The 22,588-nt window shown below is 40.2% G+C and overlaps 1 protein-coding gene across 6 annotated transcripts in view; it reads left to right on the forward strand.

The window, feature by feature from the left end:
* Positions 1–292: 292 nt before the first annotated feature.
* ldb2a (LIM domain binding 2a) overlaps positions 293–22,588 on the forward strand; it is a 91,109-nt gene continuing 68,813 nt past the window's right edge. For 4 of the 6 annotated variants that reach the window (XM_052488432.1, XM_052488429.1, XM_052488430.1 and 1 more), the window contains exons 1-2: positions 294–569; positions 19,312–19,414. In XM_052488432.1, coding sequence (XP_052344392.1) covers positions 438–569; positions 19,312–19,414 — 235 coding nt within the window. In that variant the 5' untranslated portion in view covers positions 294–437. Of the gene's footprint in view, positions 570–19,311; positions 19,415–22,588 lie in introns of all 6 variants that reach the window. The other 2 variants (XM_052488431.1, XM_052488434.1) reach the window with 1 other exon arrangement.

A 22,588-nucleotide genomic window follows, 5' to 3' on the forward strand; every position in this document is an offset into this window, starting at 1 on the left:
AGAGAATTTGTTGGATGTGCAGTGTGCAATTATTAAACGAACTGCTCTAAATCAGACATGGCTTTATAAGGGCTTGAAAATACTGGTAACAAAGAAAAGTCTCCGAAAACAAAAACTGCTGAATACAACTTGGGTCGAATCCAAAACAATGATATAAGCAGGTAACGACCCTTATACTGGAGCCATGCAGCTCTCAAACCCGTCCAATGAACATTCGCTCCCTCCCTCCTACCCTGCCTTTCAGACCCCCTTCCCTTGCCCCCCTCCCCACCGTCACCTCCCCGCTATAGCAGCGAACTCGTCAGCCCAACGTGCAGAGTAGCTCAGCCTTGTATAGCGGCTGGTTCCACGGCGTCGTTAAGAGCGTCGCACTCCATGTGCGTTGCGTGGATGTTGATATTGCGCTCTGCAGCTTGTAACCGCGGCAAGAACTCAACATGTCGAACCCTCCCCACGACCCGTTCTATTCCTCCCCATTCGGACCCTTCTACAGAAGGCACTCGCCCTACATGGTCCAACCCGAGTATAGGATCTACGAGATGAACAAACGACTACAATCTCGCACTGAGGTGAGTTCTGCACAGTATAGGACCCTATGTAACGGCACAGGGCTCAGGAAAAGAACGGGGTTGCCCAGTTATTTGAAGGTGTTAGGATGTTTGTTTTCAGGGATAAATGTATGTGTGTTTGGGTCGGCTCAGTGGTTTAACCTGGAAAGTGGTTACATTTGTAAATACAGATGTGTTAATGTTGCACATGTGCCTAACCTTCCAAGTACAGTATGTCATAGCCTATATTAAGTGGAGTTGTTTTTCCTCCTAAATTGCATGGTTAAAGGACAGAACATTTGACAAAAATATATATATTTTCAAGAAGAATTGTTCATTGTTTGGATATGCGATCATGTTAAACATGACTGAGCAAGGAAATGTGTTCAGTTCAGTAAGTTTTGGTTTCATTGCCATTGTAAGATACTTTGTTTGAAATACCAGCCTGGAACACAAACAATTATAAATCATTAGTAACAACAAAAGTTTGTTATTTTAGTTTGTCAGGTAAGTCAGTTGTCTTTATCTGTCAAAAAATCTATTCAAGTGCATTCAGGAAAAAGTGTTTCAGTGTTTCAGAACATGTAAGAAGGATGTAACTTGACTATCAGGTGTGTGACCTTGGGTTTCTGATTGGGTCAGTCTATAGCATTCTCAAGTATTGAACATGACAGATTGATACAGATTGATGGTTACATGTATTTAGAAATAGTTTTTTTTATCAATTTGATTAATTTGTTCAAAAAAATCATACATGGGATGTTTGCCAATGATGATGAACAATCGCAGTAAACAGTGCTATTTTAAAATACCATTTAAGATGAACTTCTGTGAGGTGTATTTTTTGTTATGGCACAGTAATCCCCCCCAAAAATGTTATAGGGCAAAAAGCCCCATAAGCACCAACATGTGAAGTTCATAGGAGCACATCAAATTTCTTATCAAATGAATGCTTTTGAGAAACGTAGGCATATATACATTTTTTTCAACCATTTTCCATCCTAAAAATGTTGAAAAAGCGAAGGCTTAGATTTTTTGTCAAACGTATGGAGAAAAAAAAATAGCTCTTAGAAAACATCTAGCAGAAAAAGTCTTAAAAGGTATTAGAAATACATCAAAACATAATAATGTTGAAGACCCCTGCCCACTAATATCAACATTTTATATTTAGTTTTGCAGAAATGATTTGCCTTTTTGTAATATTGTTGAGTGTCTTGTCATTCTGTTATCTAAAACCCACGTCTTTAAGATACTGTATTCTCTCATTTCTCTCCCTCATGAGGAGGGAGGATAATGAAAGTTCACAGAAGTAACAAGTAAAGGTAGACCTACCAGTGAATGTAGTTATAGTGTTCTTACTGATAACAGTTTGGTTTATGATTTATTAAGTGATTAAATACATAATTATGTTACCAAATCGGTAACAGAATGACATAAAAACCTGTAACAGAATGACTGCAACTGAACTGGCTACAATGGGAGTACATAGTCGTCGCAAACCACAGTTGGTCCTCCTTTCCACTGGCAAACTGTTATGTTCTGCTCATAACTGGTGTTCTTTCTCTTTCTGTCACGTTGTGGTCATAGCAAGAATGGGCAACCCCTCCCTCTCCCCCCCCTCCTTCCTCTCTCCAGTTAATGTAACTCTCCCCGCTCTTACTGACACCTACCCATGAGCCCCCTCTCTTTCCTTTTACTGTATCCAGCCCTCTTACCCAATGAGCACCGACCGACACCAGACGTCCACGGACATTGAAATCTGGTCCTTCCAAATCTGATCAGCATAGTTCAGTATAGTACAATAAAGTAGAGTAGTAAAGTATAGATCAGTACAATGCAGTACTCTACTGTACTGTACAGTAGATTTGAAGTTAGTACAGTACAGTACAAGGCCAAGGCAATGTTGCAGAGATGCCATGGCACAACATTCATTCATTATTCAACAGGAGTTGTCCAAACCCTCGTGGACTTCCACTCCTGTACTGCAGATACCATGCCAGCAACAACTCCCAGCAACCGACCATACACTCCACCAATTTACTGCCATTATAGCCATCCTTCCAGCCATGCTGGTGGTTAATAGCATTTTGTTTTCATTCATTTTTACAATGGAATTATTATTTTGAATCTCTCAACCGCCACCAAAAAAAGAGGCAGAAAATGTTTTGGTTGTTCATGAAAACTAAAGGACTTTATTCATGATATTCATCTCAGTATTACTTGGCCTTGAATGTCATTTGTTTTTTAAATAGAATGATCCATGTGAACAGATTGAATCTTCACTATTGTTACCTGGGCATTGTTAACGCTGTAAATATTGGCAATGGTTAATTATATCTGATTGGAATTCAATACGGAACCTTTCCATGTTTGGTTTCCATCCAGATGTTCCATTGGCCTACATAAATTATATTGTAATTAATTATACATTAAGTGCATGGCTATCAAAACGGAAAATTCTATGCATGTTGTAAATGACATCCGGCTGTAATGAAAGCGTGCGGGAAACGGTGGATTCAATCTACCTTAAAACTATTCTTGGCTATGTAGTCTGAGAAAAACATTGCAGACACCAAGTTTGCATTCCAAATGGCACCCCTATACCAGGTCTGTGTGCCCTGGTCAAAAGTAGTACCCTGTATAAGAACTAGGGTGCCATTTGGAACGTAGCCAAAGTCTTGTTAGTGTTTGGTATCCTGCCTTTGGAAGAGTCCTCCTCCACAATATCCACAACAACAAATAGCAGAGTGAATCCTTTGATTATTCAACTGGTGCCTGGCTGACTTGATGTTGTCCCAAAGTCTGTTCAATTGGCCCTATCATTGAACTGCAGCGAAGATAACAATTATATTGCTAATTCTGTTTTCATTCAGTTATTTCCCTGGTATTTGTTAAAAATGGTACCAGTTGATACTATGTAGAAATAAGTAACTGAACGCACCACCTTTAGCCATACATTTCTGAGTAAATATCAGGTAAATACCAGCAGAAACAGGACCATACAGGACTATACAATGCAGGATCACCAGAATATCCATATGCAAAATACAATACCAGTCAAATGTTTGGACCCACCGATTCATTCAAGGGTTTTTCATTATTTGTATTATTTTCTACCATGTAGAATAATAGCAAAGACCTCAAAACTATGAAATAATCCACTTGGAATCATGTAGTAACCAAAAAAGTGTTAAACAGTTAAAAATGTATTTATATTTGAGATTCTTCAAAGTAGCCACACTTTGCCTTGATGACAGCTTTGCACACTCTTGGCATTCTCTCAACCAGCTTCAATAAGGAATGGCGTTTCCAACAGTCTTGAAGGAGTTCCCACATAGGCTGAGCACTTGTTGGCTGCCTTTCCTTCACTCTGAGGTCCAACTTATTCCAAACCATCTCAATTGGGTTGAGGTTGGGTGATCGTGGAGGCCAGGTCATCTGATGCAGCACTCCATCACTCTCCTTCTTGGTCAAATAGCCCTTACACAGCTTGGAGGTGTGTTGGATCAATGTCCTGTTGAAAAACAAATGATAGTCCCGCTATGCGCAAACCTGATGGGATGGTGTATTGCTGCAGAATGCTGTGGAAGCAATGTTGGTTATGTGTGCCTTGAATTCTAAATAAATCACTGACAGTGTCACCAGCAAAGCACCCCCACACCATCACATCTCCTCCTCCATGATCTCACACATGTGAAGATCATCCGTTCACCTACTCTGCTTCTCACAAAGACACGGCGGTTATAACCAAAAATGTCAAATTTGGACTCATCAGACCAAAGGACAGATTTTCACCAGTGCTCGTATTTCTTGGCCCAAGCAAGTCTCTTCTTCTTATTGGTCCTTTAGTAGTGGTTTCTTTGCAGAAATTCAACCATGAAGGCCTGATTCACGCAGCCTCCTCTAAACAGTTGATGTTGAGATGTGTCTGTTACTTGAACTCTGTGAAGCAATTATTTGGCAGCAAATTCTGAGGCTGATAACTCAAATGAACTTATCCTCTGCAGCAGAGGTAACTCTGGGTCTTCCTTTCCTGTGGTGGTCCTCATGAAAGCCAGTTTCATCATAGCGCTTGATGGTTTTTGCGACTGCACTTGAAAGAAACTTTCTTGAAATTTTCCGTAATGACTGACCTTCATGTCTTAAAGTAATGATGGATTGTCATTTCTCTTTGCTTATTTGAGCTGTTGGCATATTATGGGCGTGGTCTTTTACCAAATAGGGCTATCTTCTGTATACCAACCCTACCTTGTCACCACACAACTGATTGGTTCAAACGCGTTAAGAAGGAAAGAAATTCTCCAAATTAACTTTTAACAAGGCACACCTGTTTACTGAAATGCATTCCAGGTGACTACCTCATGAAGCTGGTTGGGAGAATGCCAAGAGTGTGCGAAGCTGTCATCAAGGCAAAGGGTGGCTACTTTGAAGAATCTCAAATATAAAATATATTTTGATTTGTTTAACACTTTGTTGGTTACTACATTATTCCATATGTGTTGTTTCACAGTTTTGATGTCTTCATGGTTATTCTACAATGTAGAAAATATTACAAATAAAGAAAGACCCTGCAATGAGTAGGTTTGTCCAAACTTTTGACTGGTACTGTAAGTAACAATGTTATACTATCCTATGTTGTTCCAAAACAGGAAGTAGAAAATGTGACTTTTTAAAAGAGCAACTTGGACTCCATCAAATGAAAATAGCTGAATAGCTGTGTTGGACTTGTTATGCATCCTAAATGATGCCATATTTCCTTCATAGTGCAATACTTTTGACCAGGGCCCATAGGGGCCCATTTGATGGGCTCATGTTTTGGCAGGTTATTTTTTCAGCACAGGTATGCCATTTTCCTAGCAGTCAGTTATATTAGTAAGTGTATGGCTGTTGAATCATGCCAACCACTATTCAATACTAGGACGATATATTGGCTTGTATAGGAAAAAATCAGGTAACCTTTTTTTATCTACTGCCTTTTATATTTAGAAAATGTAAATAAATATTCAGGGATGCAATAGATTATGAAATATTTCACTAGCAGACAGAAACCATGTTGATGGGTCTGCATTTACATTTGTTTATGGGTGTGTATTTAATGTTTGTTGTTGAGGTACCAAACCCCAGACACAGCAGCAAAATAAACACTGAGCTTGGGAGCTGGGAATCAGCTCAAGTCTAGTTTTTACATTAAGTTGTTGTTGGCAGGCAAGTCAACTAATATGAGTCACTAATGTCCATGCCCTGTCCAGCTGATGAGAATAGTTTGGCCCAGAGAACAACATACGCTGCAGTGTTACTATGTGTCCCGGAAGCAATACGGAATCGCAATCGCAGAGTCTTTCAACCTAATCTGTTTTCGGTGACGAAGCTGTTTTATACAAGTAGAAGTTGTTGTGTTGTTTTTTATGTAAACAATGGCATTTTTCTGGATGAATATCGATGCTACTGTACGTTAAGGTCACTGATGGAGTAAACATTGGGTTATGCTATATGTTGAAGGTCATATAAACTATTTGTTACCTGAAGTGATATTTTAAGTGAAGTTCAGTTTCTCGAGCATGTTGCTAAAAATGTTAGCCTATTAAAAATGAACCTGTGAAGGTTCACCTTTTGAGATGGCAATCCTCATGACATCTTATCGTACAGCCGTTATGACTCTTAACTAATACATGCTGCCCAACTGTTCAATGCTGTATATCGCCATTATAATATTGATGTTTTTCAACCCTGATATTTTCTCGGTAATCCGGTTCAGGTTCAGTCATATAAAACGTACTTGGATTTGAGTAAATATCAACAAGCCATAGTAAGCTTACAATTTCTATTGTATCATCTTACAATCATAAACTCTGTATGTGGCCTTCATCATGATCACCTTTGAACCACTAACTGTAAACTACTGTACTAGGAATACACTATGTAACGATTAAAATACATCACTTGACATGCCATATGTTTTCAACACATGGCTCGCCATTGTCCTATTACGTTTAATTTTACTCAGCGAACCTCTTCTGACCTACAGTCAAAACAGATTTTGATTCTTATGTGACCATGTGCGTACGGACCACGAGTTTCGACCACATTGATTATGGCTACCGACCCCCGTATGAAGCCTCTACACACACTCACATAAACATACGCACACCCCTCTGCTGTGATTTAGGGGTTGTGGGGGAATCTGACACTTAAGCGGATATGCAAATGAGGAGTCGGATTACCATTCAGAGGAGGGGCCTGCTCGACCTCAGCCGCTGTAAGCACATTAGCATAAACTTTGTTGATATTCAGCAGGAGAGCGAGGGATAAAGCATAACGCTGCGAGCGAGAAACTGAGAGGGAGGGAGGGAGGGAGGGAGGGAGGGAGGGAGGGAGGGAGGGAGAGAGAGAGAGAGAGAGAGAGAGAGAGAGAGGGGAGACAATAGCACTTTAATGGAGGGGGCTACGTAGATTAACATCGACCAGCATTATCTGATGTGCTCAGGTTGAAAAGCAGTAATGGGAAGTTAAAATACTCACCTGGATTTAGCCGGTGTGCCCGAACCTTAGCTCTCCTGAGGTGGATTGTGTTTAGTTTGGCGGAATCTGATAATTTACTCTTTCATTGGCTGACCTCTGGGTGACTGACTGACTGTCTATTTTGTATGTAATCAGGTGGCCTGTTCCAAAATCAACCCCTAGGCATTTGTGTAGATCTGATCGGATTGGCTACTGTATAAGCGTTAAGGCAAAAATCCACCCCTCCCAGTCTATCAGAGGGCAAATTGGGATTATTACCATATTGCTTATACTTCTCAGATCTACATGAAGAGCCCAGGAGTGGGGGATACGGGTCAATGTGGAACTGAACGTTAAGTGATTGTTGTCAGTCCATTGCTCAAGGATACTTACTGTACACTGCACTGCCCCCATCTGGGAATGACATTCCACCTTCTATCAGAGTTAGATCCCTTCCTCCTTAGCCATGCAAGAGAATCACCAGTATGTGGAAAACTTACTCCGTGATTTAAGCAGTGCATGAAACAGACACAAAATCCCATCCTTGGTAGGTCCTACGGTACCTACAGGTGTTGCATCTTCATTTGACCTATATTGTCACAGAAAAATTATCCTGGATTTTAACATTTAGTCCATAATGTTGGTTGATTGGTGGTTAGGCTATTAGCTGGCCAAAAGTAGATAACATGAACAGTTATTTAAATGTAGACAGTGCCTATCAAACTTGCCTATCAAACAGTGCCTATCAAACTTGATTTGCTCTGTTTCCAACAATTGTGCTAATCAATCAGACCTGGGTTCAAATACTATTTAAAATCTTTCAAATGATTTGGCCGTTTGCTTTAGCCTGCCTGAAGTGCTTGATGGGTGGGGTTTGCCGAATTGGGACTATTCTATTGGTTCTTTAAGCCAGGCAAGCTCAAATAAGCACAGATAAAGTGTTTGCAATTATTTGAACCCAGGTCTGATGCTAGTCAATTTAGTTATCATCAGATGTTGTTAGAGGATGTTCACATGTCTAACTCCAAAAAAAAAAAAATCTTTGGCCCAAACAATGAGGTGTTGGTCCGGCCAGCAGGAAGCTTGGACAATGGTCCCACCTTTTTCCTGCCACTTTCCCACAGTTCCCATAGTTCCTTCCAGGGTACAGTGTTGCACAGATAACAGATGAGACACAGGAACTTATTCCCCTCACTTCCTGTTCATGTTTTTTTATTTTTTATTTATGAAATTCTGTACTTCATGATCATAGTGAATATGGATGTTTTATTATCATGGCTTGTATTGCTGATGCCACATAGCCCACAGACATAGCTGTCCCTAATAGATTCCTTCTATGTGATTTTTTTTGTGTGTGTTTTTTTAAAGTGGGTAGATTAACTTTAATATTGCAGATACATTGTGGCTTCCATCAATGTAATTGTATGCATGATTTCCAATTCCCCATATATTTTTTTGTAAATATATATACACTACCGTTCAAAAGTTTGGGGTCACTTAGAAATGTCCATGTTATTGAAAGAATGGGCCTCCGCAGCCGTACAGAGGCCCATTATCAGCAACCATCACTCCTGTGTTCCAATGGCACGTTGTGTTAGTTAATCCAAGTTTATCATTTTGAAAGGCTAATTGATCATTAGAAAACCCTTTTGCAATTATGTTAGCACAACTGAAAACTGTTCTGCTGATTAAAGCAGCAATGAAACTGGCCTTCTTTAGACTAGTTGAGTATCTGGAGCATCAGCATTTGTGGGTTCGATTACAGGCTCAAAATGGCCAGAAACAAATAACTTTCTTCTGAAACTCATCAGTCTATTCTTCTTCTGAGAAATGAAGGCTATTCCATGTGAGAAATTGCCAAGAAACTGAATATTTGGTACAACACTGTGTACTACTCCCTTCACAGAACAACGCAAACTGTCTTTAACCAGAATAGAAAGAGGAGTGGGAGGCCCCGGTGCACTACTGAGCAAGAGGACAAGTACATTAGAGTGCCTAGTTTGAGAAACAGACTCCTCACAGGTCCTCAACTGGTGTCATTAAGTAGTACCCGCAAACACCAGTCTCAACGTCAATAGTGAAGAGGCGACTCCGGGATGCTGGCCTTCTAGGTAATGTTGCAAAGAAAAAGCCATAACTCAGACTGGCCAATAAAAATAAGATTAAGACGGGCAAAAGAACACAGACACTGGACAGACGAACTCTGCCTAGAAGGCCAGCATCCCAGAGTCGCCTCTTCACTGTTGAGTAGTACACAGTGTTGTACCAGATCTTCAGTTTCTTCCCTATTTCTCACATGGAATAGCTTTCATTCCTCAGAACAAGAATAGACTGAGAAGTTTCAGAAGACAGTTTGTTGTTTCTGGCCATTTTGAGCCTGTAATCGAACCCACAAATACTGATGCTCCAGATACTCAACTAGTCTAAAGAAGGCCAGTTCACTGCTCCTTTAATCAGCACAACAGCTTTCAGCTGTGCTAACAAAATTGCAATGATGATTTTCTAATGATCAATTAGCCTTTTAAAATTATAAACAAAATGTACCATTGGAACACAGGAGAGATGGTTGAGGTTATTTGGCCTCTGTACGCCTATGTAGATATTCCATAAAAAATCTACCATTTCCAGCTACAATAGTCATTTACAACATTAACAATGTCTGCACTGTATTTCTGATCAATTTGTTATTTTAATGGACAAAAAAAATGTATTTTTCTTTTTTTACATTTCTAAGTGACCCCAAACTTGAAACTATGAAATAACACATATGGAATCATATAGAAACGAAAAAAGTGTTCAACAAATCTAAATATATTTTAGATTTGAGATTCTTCAAAATAGCCACCTTTTGCCTTGATGACAAGCATTGTTCATATTATTTTTAAAAACAAGTCGCTAGGTGTAGGCAAGGCCATAAGCAAATAGGTAAACTGGGATATGACTAAAGAGTTCATCACTGTGATTTTTCCACAAATAGACAGATATTAAATATCATATTAAATATATTTTTTCCTTTCCATGGTCGCAATAACTTATTTATTTTTGCAAACTTTCTATAAAAATGTATTGTAATGAGATTATTTATTTATTTTGGGATATGAATACCGAGTATGTCCACCATCAGACCATTTTATTGGCAAACTACACAGTAATGTAAAAATGTAAACATTTTGTGATCCAATACGTAATATATTACACTTCTCATAATTTGGTTGTAATCCTGAGAGGTTATAAAAATTATCTAGCTCCTCTATGAGGCCGTGGAGGGTTCAAAATTGTGGATTTCAAAGAGAACACGAATCATCACCGTACAATGACACCTTTGTTTTTAAGCCCTGGATTTCTAGCCTTTTGATATTGTTGTTGGATCTGATTTTAATAGCTAATATTTCGATGGCCATAATAGATAGATATGCTGATAGTAGACAATCTTGTTTTACTCCTCTTTACAGTTTAATCCTTTCTGAGAAGTAGCCATTTTTTACTATTTTACACCTAGGGTTACTATACATAACTTTAACCCATTTTATAACAGTTTCTCCAAAACTGAAATATTCCAGGCATTTATATATACATTCCAGTTGTACTTAATCAAAGGCATTTTCAAAGTCAGCTATGAATACCAGGCTTGTTTTACCATATTTTCCATTGTGTTCTATTGTTTCCAGTACTTGTCTAATATTATCTCAAATGTTTCATCCATGTAAAAAAAACTGTCTGATTTGTATGAGTAATATCTGACAATACCTTTTAAATTCTATGCACTATGCTTTTAACTAGAGTTTTTGTATACAATTTTGAATTTGAGCTAATGGCATACAATTTTGAATTTTAGCTAATGGCATACAATTTTGAATTGTAGCTAATGGCATACAATTGTATAATGCTAATTATTCTCACGGACATATTAGATGAGTAGGGGATAAATACCGATAACAATTATGTCAAATGGCCATATAATGAACAGGCGCTATAATTCTCAGAATGTCAGAAAACCACATTGTTGACTATTCCAACCAGAAACATAGGAAAGACTTCGAAAGACAGGTTACATCTGGAGTTAAATGTATTGGCATAACAACTACGCTCGTCTTCACTGATGAAAAAAATGTACTCTGGTTTCAGGAAATCAGCTGATGAACTACACACTATACCAACGATACCACAATACTCACAAAGCATTATGAGTAAAACTGGCATTGAGTTTGATGAGGCAAACAGCTGCGTGTTTATTGGTCCAATTTGTGCATGCTGTTGTGTTGTCTTATAGGACCCACTGGTGCATCGTGGGCAGTGGCCATGTGAAGGCAGTAGCTTTTCAAGGACACGGCTTTTCTTTCGTTCACCTCCACTCATTTGCATAATGCAAGGGTGGTATCCCTAATGTTTACTTACTGCTTTGTACCACAGTAAACAGATTTAGAAAAATAGATCAGCATTGCATACTAAATTTAATGTACTTAAATTGTGCATTATAATGCATAGTTTGAATAGTGAGTATCTCGTCACACCTACACTCATATACACTTCACTCATATACACGTTATACACATATGCAGTATGCTCTCTCTGCATCATGACTGTGTCTTTCAGACACTTAAGCCATTCTGCTTCGTAACCCCAGGGTCTTCTACAGTATAATTCTCATTGTCAAAGATGCAGGGTCTGATCCATTCACTATTTCAATGGGATTGCAGAGGTTGTTAATTCACCAAGGTTAGGCCCCAGACACACCCACTCTCTAGGAGGTCACTCTCGTGCAATAGACCAGCGGAAGAAGGAGAAAATACCCCGTAACTTAAGCATGCTGGGAATATTATTGCGTCAGATTGAAATGTATTGACATTGTCCTTCACTTCATGGAGTGTTGTAAGTGTGCCTGTGTGTGTGTGCTAATTGTCTGTGTTACTGTTAGTGAGTGTGTGTATGCACTCATTGTGTGTTTGTGACTTTGTGTGTGTGTGTGTGTGCGTGTGTGTCATCTATTTATAAGTGTGTGTGAATAGGAGCCTCAAGTCTACTGTTATTTACAGACAATCCTCACTATGGTGTCCCACTAATCTTTTCGCTATCCCATAAATCCATGCCCGCTTGGCACGCTGTGATGTGATTAGTCGCTTCACACACACACACACACACACACACACACACACACACACACACACACACACACACACACACACACACACACACACACACACACACACACACACACACACACACACACACACACACACACACACACACACACACACACACACACACACACACACACACACACACACACACACGCACACGCAGGCAGGCACACACTCACACAAACACCCCCTCCCCACCCCCACACGCTACCACACACTACCACACACACACACACTACCCCCCACCACACAGACACACACACTCACACACACCTTCTTGCCCTTTGTGCTGTTGTCTGTGCCCAATAATTTTGTACCATGTTTTGTGTTGCTACCATGCTGTGTTGTCATGTGTTTCTACCATGCTGTGTTGTCTTAGGTCTCTCTTTATGTAGTGTTATGGTGTCTCTCTTGTCGTGATGTGTGTTTTGTCCTATATTTATATATGTATATATTTTATCCCAGCCCATGTCCCCGCAGGAGGCCATTTGGCTTTTGGTAGGCCGTCATTGTAAATAAGAATTTGTTCTTAACTGACTTGCCTAGTTAATTAAAGAAATTAAACAAACACACACACACACTATCACCCACTCCAATTGACAAATCTGATAAATCCCTCTAGACGGGAACTATCTGTTCAAATCAATAGGGCTTTATTGGCTGGCAGTGGCAGGCGTCAGGGAGGATAACCTGCTGTGTTAGTTCACCTGAGGTCCCTGCAGCTTGCCACTGATCTGTGGTGGTTGACACCAGCTAGCATAGCACCGCTGGCTTGTCAGCTAGTCAGGAAGTCAGGTAGCGTAAATGAAAGCATGACACGAGTGTGTGGAGAGTTTCCCCTCCTGTCCAGCGATGCATGGAGGTGGAGAAGGAGGAAGCTGGTCTGGAGAGCTGTTGCATGGGATATATTTAGAGGAGATGTTAAAAAGAAAGAGGGAAGTGTGGCAGAGTTGTCAAGTACTGATTGTTTTATATAAATCCGGTTTGGGTGGCATCTGCCCTAGCCTAGATAGTCTAGCAGTTAAGGGGTTGGGCCATGAAGTGAAAGGTCGCTGGTTCGTATCCCTTAGCTGACTAGGTGAAAAATCTGTCAGTGTGCCCTTGAGCAAGGAACCCTCTGGATAAGAGTGTCTGCTAAAATGTTAATATAAATGTTTTGTTTGCATTCAGGCAGCTGACCTGACTGGGTAGTGTATCTATCTAACATAAATCAGAACTACGGTCAACCACAGTCTATGTATTATACCAATACACATGAGGATTGCAATTGAAAATATTTTCAGGAAAAATTATTACTTTGGTTCCAATTCAACATTTTGATACCAGAACACCTATATGCTGCTTTGGAGGCCTTTGCGCCCCACCTGGAAATCAAACTAGGGGAAACACTGCCATGCACATACAGTACAGTACTTACAGTGATGTAAGCAGCAGCCGAATGCTCTGCTCTTTCTTGAAACAGAGGCCCTGTTTGTATGGTTGAATGCCAGAGCAAAATGTCAATGGACCTCCTGAATGGAACATACTGAGTCGAAACTGACTCACTAACATAGAGATCCATTCTGTAAAGTAGCAGGACCTTAAGTAAGAGGATGTTGAAGGGATGTTTCCACTAGTAATCCCACAAGTTTATATGGAATAGGACATCTGACATGTATTAAATCCCCTTGCCTGTTATTTGACAAAGGGAAAAGGTTACGAAGACAGACTAAGCAATGACTTTCATCGACACGCTACAGGAAAACATCATTGTCTACGTGTTCTACTCCTACCTCATTTTACTACTAACAAAATGTTTACCTTCTACAGTTGAAGTCGGACGTTTACATACACTTATGTTGGAGTCATTAAAACTAATTTTTCAACCACTCCACAAATGTCTTGTTAACAAATTATAGTTTTGGCAAGTTGGTTAGGACATCTACTTTGTGAATGACACAAGTAATTTTTCAAAGAGTTGTTTACAGGCAGATTATTTCACTTATAATTCACTGTATCACAATTCCAGTGGGTCAGAAGTTTGCATACACAAAGTTGACTGTGCCTCGGAAAATGACAGCTCGGAAAATTCCAGAAAATTATGCCATGGCTTTAGAAGCTTCTGATAGGCTAATTGACATAATTTGAGTCAATTGGAAGTTTCCCTGTGAATGTATTTCAAGGCCTACCTTCAAACTCAGTGCCTCTTTGATGGGAAAATCAAAAGAAATCAGCCAAGTCCTCTGAAAAAAATGTAGACCTCCACAAGTCTGGTTCAACCTTGGGAGCAATTTCCAAACGCTTGAAGGTACCACGTTCATCTGTACAAACAGTAGTACGCAAGTATAAACACTATGGGACCACGCAGCTGTCATACCGCTCAGGAAGGAGACGCGTTCTGTCTCTTAGAGATGAATGTACTTTGGTGCGAAAAGTGCAAATCAATCAACTGCAAAGGACCTTGTGAAGATGCTGGAGGAAACAGCTGCAAAAATATCTATATCCACAGCCAAACGAGTCCTCTATCGGAATAACCTGAAAGGCCGCTCTGCAAGGAAGTTGCCACTGCTCCAAAACTGCCATAAAAAAACAAGACTACGGTTTGCAACTGCACATGGGGACAAAGATCGTACTTTTTTAAGAAATGTCCTCTGGTCTGATGAAACTAAAATAGAATTGTTTGGCCATAATGACCATGGTTATGTTTGGAGGAAAAAGGGGAAGGCTTGCAAGCCAAAGAACACCATCCCAGGCACAAAGCACGGGGGTGGCAGCATCATGTTGTGGGGGTGCTTTGTTGCAGGAGGGTCTGGTGCACTTCAAAAAATAGATGGCATCATAAGGGAGGAAAATTATGTGGATATATTGAAGCAACATCTCAAGACATCAGTCAGGATGTTGAAGCTTGGTCGCAAATGGGTCTTCCAAATGGACAATGACACCAAGCATACTTCCAAAGTTGTGGCAAGGACAACAAAGTCAAGGTATTAGAGTGGCCATCACAAAGCCCTGATCTCAATCCTATAGAAAATCCTTGCGAGCAAGGAGGCCTACAAACCTGACTCAGTTACACCAGTTCTGTCAGGAGGAATGGGGCAAATTTCACCCAACGTATTGTGGGAAGCTTGTGGAAGGCTACCTGAAACGTTTGACCTAAGTTAAACAGTTTCAAGGCAATGCTACCAAATAATAATTGAGTGGAATGTAAACTTCTGACCCACTGGGAATGTGATGAAATAAATAAAAGCTGAAATTAATCCTACTCTCTACTATTATTCTGACATTTCACATTCTTAAAATATAGTGGTGATCGTAACTGACGTAAGACATGGCATTTTTAGTAGGATTAAATGTCAGGAATTGTGAAAAACTGAGTTTAAATGTATTGGGCTAAGGTGTATGTTAACTTGCGACTTCAACTGTGTGTATGTACAGTTGAAGTCGGAAGTTTACATACACCTTAGCCAAATACATGTAAATTCCCAAGCTATTTAAAGGCAAAGTCAACTTAGTGTATGTAAACCTCTGACACACTGTAATTGTGATACAGTGAATTATAAATGACATAATCTGTCTGTAAACAATTCTTGGAAAAACGACTTGTGTCATGGACAAAGTAGATGTCCTAACCGACTTGCCAAAACTATAGTTTGTTAACAAGAAATTTGCAGAGTGGTTGAAGAGCCACTCTTTAATGTATTTGGCTAAGGTGTATATAAACTTCCAACTTCAACTGTATATGGAAATGTAATACATTGTTTAGCCATTTACAACACGAAAACCATAAATGTTGTTGAATTGCAATAAAGTTCAAGTTAAAACAGCCGACCATACTGAGAGTGTTATTGAATGGAGAGGCTTGTCGTTGAGAGAGAGAGATAGAAAGCGAGAGACGGAGCGAGACAGAATGAGAGAGAGAGAGGAAGTGAAGCCAGAGAGAAGGAGAGAAGGTGAATGAATGAAAGAGAGAGAGAGAGAGAGAGAGAGAGAGAGAGAGGAGAGGGAAAGGGAAAGAAAGAGAGAGAGAGAGGGAAAGAGAGGGAGGGAGGGAGAGGGAAAGAGAGGAAGGGAAAGAGTGCCTTGTTGACCCTTGCCTTTACTGCCACTCCCTGGAGGCCCCTCACAGGACAGGATTATCTGCTGAGGTCATTCAGCCTGGTGAGTGTGACAAATCAGAATGTCTCTCTCACACACACACACACACACACACACACACACACACACACACACACACACACACACACACACACACACACACACACACACACACACACACACACACACACACACACACACACACACACACACACGCATGCATGTACTCATTCACTTACACACACACATAAAAATACAAGAAATTAAATTCACAACGATATGGACAGCCATGCAGATAAACACATCCATGCAATATCTCTCTTTCTCTCGCGCTCTCTCACGTATACACATTCCTCAGACATGCACACACACTTCTCAACCAGCTCATCCAGTGCTGTCCCAGTGGAGGTTAGTTGACAACCAAACCAAATGTAAATCAAAACTAGATGTTGAACTGACGTCTGTGCCCAGTGGGTGTCCTCCTGTCCCCTGGCAGAATCCATCCACTGCCAGTTGCCTGGTACTAGCCCAGTTACACACAACGCAGAAACTCCTGTTGAGTTAGTAATCACTACTAACAGTCCCAGTTCATGACTCATTGAGCTTTTGATGTGTGCTGATAAAAGGCAGTGATGGTACAGCAGTGGGGGTATCTGGGTCAAAATGAAGAAACACAGTTGGCGTGCTCTAAATTTGCAGTGGTGAAAATATGTGACCGTGCGGAAATTGTACATTACATTTTACTTATAAAACACTGCATATTTATACACTGCATTCTTGACATAGCTCACTCTACTATATCTACTTCTGTACATATCATTCTTAGTATATATGGTGTAAATTCATCCGGTGTGTATACAGTAGATTGCATTTGAATTGCTGCTACTCCAATGTTGTTCCAGCATTTCAAGATTATTATATATTTTTGTATTATTTGTGTACTTGACATTTTACTGCATTTACTGCATTGTTAGGAGCTAGTATGTCACGTTCTGACCTTAGTTCCTTTGTTTTGTTTTTGTTTTAGTATGGTCAGGGCGTGAGTTGGGGTGGGCAGTCTATGTTTGTGTTTCTATGTTGGTTTTTGAGTTTGGCCTGGTATGGTTCTCAATCAGAGGCAGGTGTCGTTAGTTGTCTCTGATTGAGAATCATACTTGGGTAGCCTTTTTTTATTTTCTGTTTTGTGGTTAGTTTGTTCGGTCTTCTTAGTTGTTATTTTGTTTAGTGTTCAGTTTTGATTCTATTAAAAATCATGAACACTTATCACGCTGCACCTTGGTCCTCCGACGATGGCCGTTACATAGTAACATAAGCATTCCGTTGCACCCACTATAACACCTGATAAACTGTGTACTCGACCGATAAACTAAATTTGACTTGAAATTGGAAGATGAGTATCGTTTTTCATAAACTCAGCAAAAAAAAAAGAAACGTCCTCTCAGTGTCAACTGTGTTTATTTTCAGCAAACTTAACATGTGTAAATATTTATATGAACATAGCAAGATTCAACAACTGAGACATAAACTGAACAAGTTCCACAGACATGTGACTAACATAAATGCAATGATATGTCCCTGAACAAAGGGGGGTGGGGCAAAATCAAAAGTAACAGTCAGTATATGCTGTGGCCACCAGCTGCATTAAGTACTGCAGTGCACCTCCTCCTCATGGACTGCGTCAGATTAGCCAGTTCTTGCTGTGAGATGTTACCCCACTCTTCTACCAAGGCACCTGTAAGGTCCCGGACATTTTTGGGGGGAATGGCCTTAGCCCTCACCCTCCAATCCAACAGGTCCCAGACTTGCTCAATGGGATTGAGATCCAGGGTCTTCACTGGCCATGGCAGAACACTGACATTCCTGTCTTGCAGGAAATCACGCACAGAACGAGCAGTATGGATGGTGGCATTGTCATGCTGGAGGGTCATGTCAGGATGAGCCTGAAGGATCTGTGAAGTTATTTGGATTTTTATGAATTATCTTTGAAAGACAGGGTCCTGAAAAGGGACCCTGAGTTAAGTTGGAAACCACACTTCTAGTATGGTTTTGTGTCAATATCCAATGACAATGTCTGCACCAGGATCACCTTAGGGTGTGTTGCTTACAACATTTGTAACACCTCCAATACAGCTTAACATTCTCAATGAACCAGCAGTGCAGTTTACCTCAATCTGCAATTGATCCCAGCCCTTAAAGTACCTTATCATAGGCTTATCACTAGTCTCTAACCCAGGGATTTTGATGATATTTGACCAGCGGATGCCCTCTTCCCAGGTCATGAGCACATATTGATTCACCTCCTAAATTAACTTCAGGTGGTATAGTTCCTTTCCTTCCTCCACTCCCTTCCCACTTAGCCCTCCTTATTCCACACACACACACACACACACACACACACACACACACACACACACACACACACACACACACACACACACACACACACACACACACACACACACACACACACACACACACACACACACACACACACACACACACACACACGGACACGGACACGGACACACACACGGACACACCTAGCCCCAGACCTGCAGATATGAAGCACATTAAGTCCCTTGGGGTCAGCACTTATTGGGCTTGACACTAGGCGATGTTGACATGGATAATTGTAAACATCTGGGAGGGACTAGCGGAGGGACGAATGAAAGCCTCTCGGTCTGTCATAACATGTCGGGTGAAATCAACATCACTTGTCACACCGGGGTCGTCCCCAGTTAAGGTACATGATCTGGTAAATGACAGTGTCATGTTCCCCAGAGGAACAGGTGAAAGGGTGCAACATTTAACCTGTCAGTATTTACAAAGTCATTTCAATATCATGATGTAGTATACAGTGGCGGATGTCCTGGGTTGATGCATGACATATGTTGGTTGTCGGATGTGAAAATGTACGTTTTTGTACTTACGATGGAACAATGAGATTGTGGGACTGCGTAAATAGTCTGCAATCTGTTATTTTGATATCTTAATATTAGAAGTGTTTGAATTATTGATCAACTTTCTTCTCACTCTCTCTCTCTCTCATTCAGGAGAGTGACAGTCTGTGGTGGGATGCGTTTGCCACGGAGTTCTTTGAGGAGGACGCTACCCTGACCCTCTCCTTCTGCCTGGAAGATGGACCAAAGAGATACAGTAAGACTCCACTACCCACAATTCACAGGGTTTACCAAGCTGTCCTCTGTTTTCGTAGCTCACGGCCTACCTGAGGGGTACCCTACGAAAGCCAGCTAGTCAGAGTTTTCTAAAGCTAACCAGCTCCAGTTAGCGTCACATTCCAGCTCAGGCTTCATTCATACTATGACAGCAGTTGTTAATTATGCATCGTCATCCCCTTTATTCGAGGAAGAAGGCCGATTAAATATACATGCATGTACTGTATATATATATTTTTTTTTTTAAATGGTTGTGTTAAAAAGTGGTGAAATTGTAAAATAACTATCACATTATTTCGTAATGACAGAATGCACAGTAAAACTTTTGTATGACAAATTCAGTCATTGTTGTTATGATGAAATTATTTTATCGATAGAGGTGGGGAAAAAGGTGTGCATCCATTCATAGGCACACCAAAGACGGCATTAACGATAAGTCATGTAATAAAGACACCATTTCTAAAAGCCTATTTCACACCATAGCCTGCTGAAAATGAAAGATAACTTTTCTTCCGTTTTGATTTCGGCACTAATGAAAATGGGACACTGACCAGCCCATGGATTGACTAGCCACGTGCGACAGAGTTAGCGGCAGGCAGACGAGCAATATCCACCTTCGTAGTACGGATGAAGCCTGAGCTGGAATGTGAAGCTAACTGAAGCTGGTCAGCTTTAGAAAACCCTGAGTGGATCTAGCTGGCTTTGTAGAACATCCTTCAGGTTAGTTCTGAAGGATTGGCTGCCATAGAAATGTACCAGTCTAAAAGGCGAGCCACATTCGTTTGACTGGTTATCCCGAGTTGAACTCATAGTCCACCAAAGTTACCTCTCTAACTCTTCAAACCTGATTCTTGAGATACCCCTCTGCTGTAATGTCCTTTTCTGGCGTGACCTTACACTTGAGACCTACCCTTAACTTCAATTTAAACTCCAAATTATCCCGCCACAAGAAATGAAATAAGAATTGATCTTACCTGTTCAATTGTTAGTCTGTGTAACAAGCCAAATGAATGTTTTCCACAGAAGGAAAACATAGGGCTTAGAAAGTACGCCCCCAAAACTTGCAATAGAAGCTGTCGTCCACAGAGGAAATGTACTGTATCTGACAACCAATACAATATCCCTTAAACAAGTCATTCAGAATGTTCTCACTTGGAGTTGAGAAAGCTAGGCTTTTAAACTATAAACAGTTTCTTAGTTACAAACATTTCTGATCACAGATTTGGGAAGGGGGAGCTGATCCTAGATCTGTACCTAGGGAAAACGTCACCCCAGGGAGTGACCGGGGCAGAGCACACAGCCTATATACATCTCAATGAACCATGGGACGTTGTGGGTTACAAAGTGTAAATATGTTTAGTTTAATTCAAGACAAACCTTGTTTTTTTGACAAGCAATACAATACATTACACAAACACAGGTGGACACATTTCAATAAACCAAATTTAAAATACAATACAATACAAACTAAATACAACACAAACTTAAATTCCAAATCGACCAGATGAATTCAACCGTTTCTAAAGAAGGACTTAAAAAGGTTCAGGTGTAACCCCTTCAGAAATGTGTTTGAGCAACAACATCATCACTAGAGTATTGTCAGTATTGGTACTCTACATAGAAAGACAGTTTATGACACACAAATTCACAGACATTTTGCATTTACAGTAGATCACGCCATATCATATCACGTAGGTAGTTGCGAGTGGGGTTTGCAGTATTGCCATTTATGCTCATCTACATAGCCTGCCTTTTGACAGCACCAGCTCATTGAATATCAGACAGGCATAGATATTGGTATGTATGTTTACTCTCAGTTTGAAATGCGTCGCCGTGTAACGTGTGTAATTCAACCTAGAGATTGTGTGTGTATGTGTGTGGGTGCATGCACGCGTGTACACGTGTGTGCACAGCCTTTTTCTTTTCAAATAGAAAAATAGAAAATCCCCTCAGTGTAGTGACGGTAACCTGGTTCCCTCGGGAACGGACAGCTAAACGCCATGACGATGATGACTCACCGCCAGTCAGAGTAACTCTAATTTCAGGTTTTCAGACTGACACACAGACATACAGTGGCTTCAGAAAGTATTCATACCCCTTGACTTATTACACATTTTGTTTTGTTACAGCCTGAATTCAAAATACATTTAATTCATTTTTTTGTCAACCATCAACACCCAATACCTTATAATGACAGTGAAAACGTTATTTTAGAAGTTGTTGCAAATTTTTATTGAAAATGAAGTTCAGAAATATCTCACTTACATAAGTATTCACACAACCGAGTCAATACTTTGTGAAAGCACCTTTGGCAGTGATTACAGCTGTGAGCCTTTCTGGGTACGTCTCTAACAGCTTTCCACAGCTGGATTGTGCAACAGTTGTCCATTATTTTTTTCAAAATCCTTCAAGCTGTGTCAGGACCTGAAAATGGTTGTCTAGAAATGATCAACAACCAATTTTTGTTGATCATTTCTGGACAACAATTTTCAGGTCTTGCCATAGATTTTTAAGTAGATTTAACTCAACACTGTAATTGTCTTCTTGTTAAGCAACTCCAGTGTATATTTGGCCTTGTGTTTTAGATTATTGTCTTGCTGAAAGGTAAATTAATCTCCCACTGTTTGCTAGAAAGCAGACTGAAGCAGGTTTTCCTGTAGGATTTTACTTGTGCTAGGCTCCATTCCGTTTATTTTTTTATCCTGAAAACTCCCCAGTCTTAAACGATTACAAGCATACACATAACATGATGTAGGCCACCACCCTTACTTTTGCCCCAAACATAACACTTTGTATTCAGGATAAAAAGTGAATTGCTTTGACACATTTTATGCAGTAATACTTTAATGCCTTGTTACAAACAGGATCCATGTTTTTGAATATTTTAATTCTGTACATGCTTCCTTCTTTTCACTCTGTCAATTAGGTTAGTATTGTGGAGTAACTACAATGTTGTCGATCCATCCTCAGTTTTCTCCTATCACAGCCATTAAACTCTGTAACTGTTTTAAAGTCACAAGTGGCTTCATTCTGAAATCCCTGAGCAGTTTCCTTAATCTCTGGCAACTGAGTTAGGAAGGATGCTTGTATCTTTGTAGTGACTGGGTGTATTGATAAACCATCCAAAGTGTAATTAATAACTTCACCATGCTCA

Source organism: Oncorhynchus keta, chromosome 30 (genome assembly GCF_023373465.1).
Source record: "Oncorhynchus keta strain PuntledgeMale-10-30-2019 chromosome 30, Oket_V2, whole genome shotgun sequence".
NCBI lineage: Eukaryota > Metazoa > Chordata > Actinopteri > Salmoniformes > Salmonidae > Oncorhynchus > Oncorhynchus keta.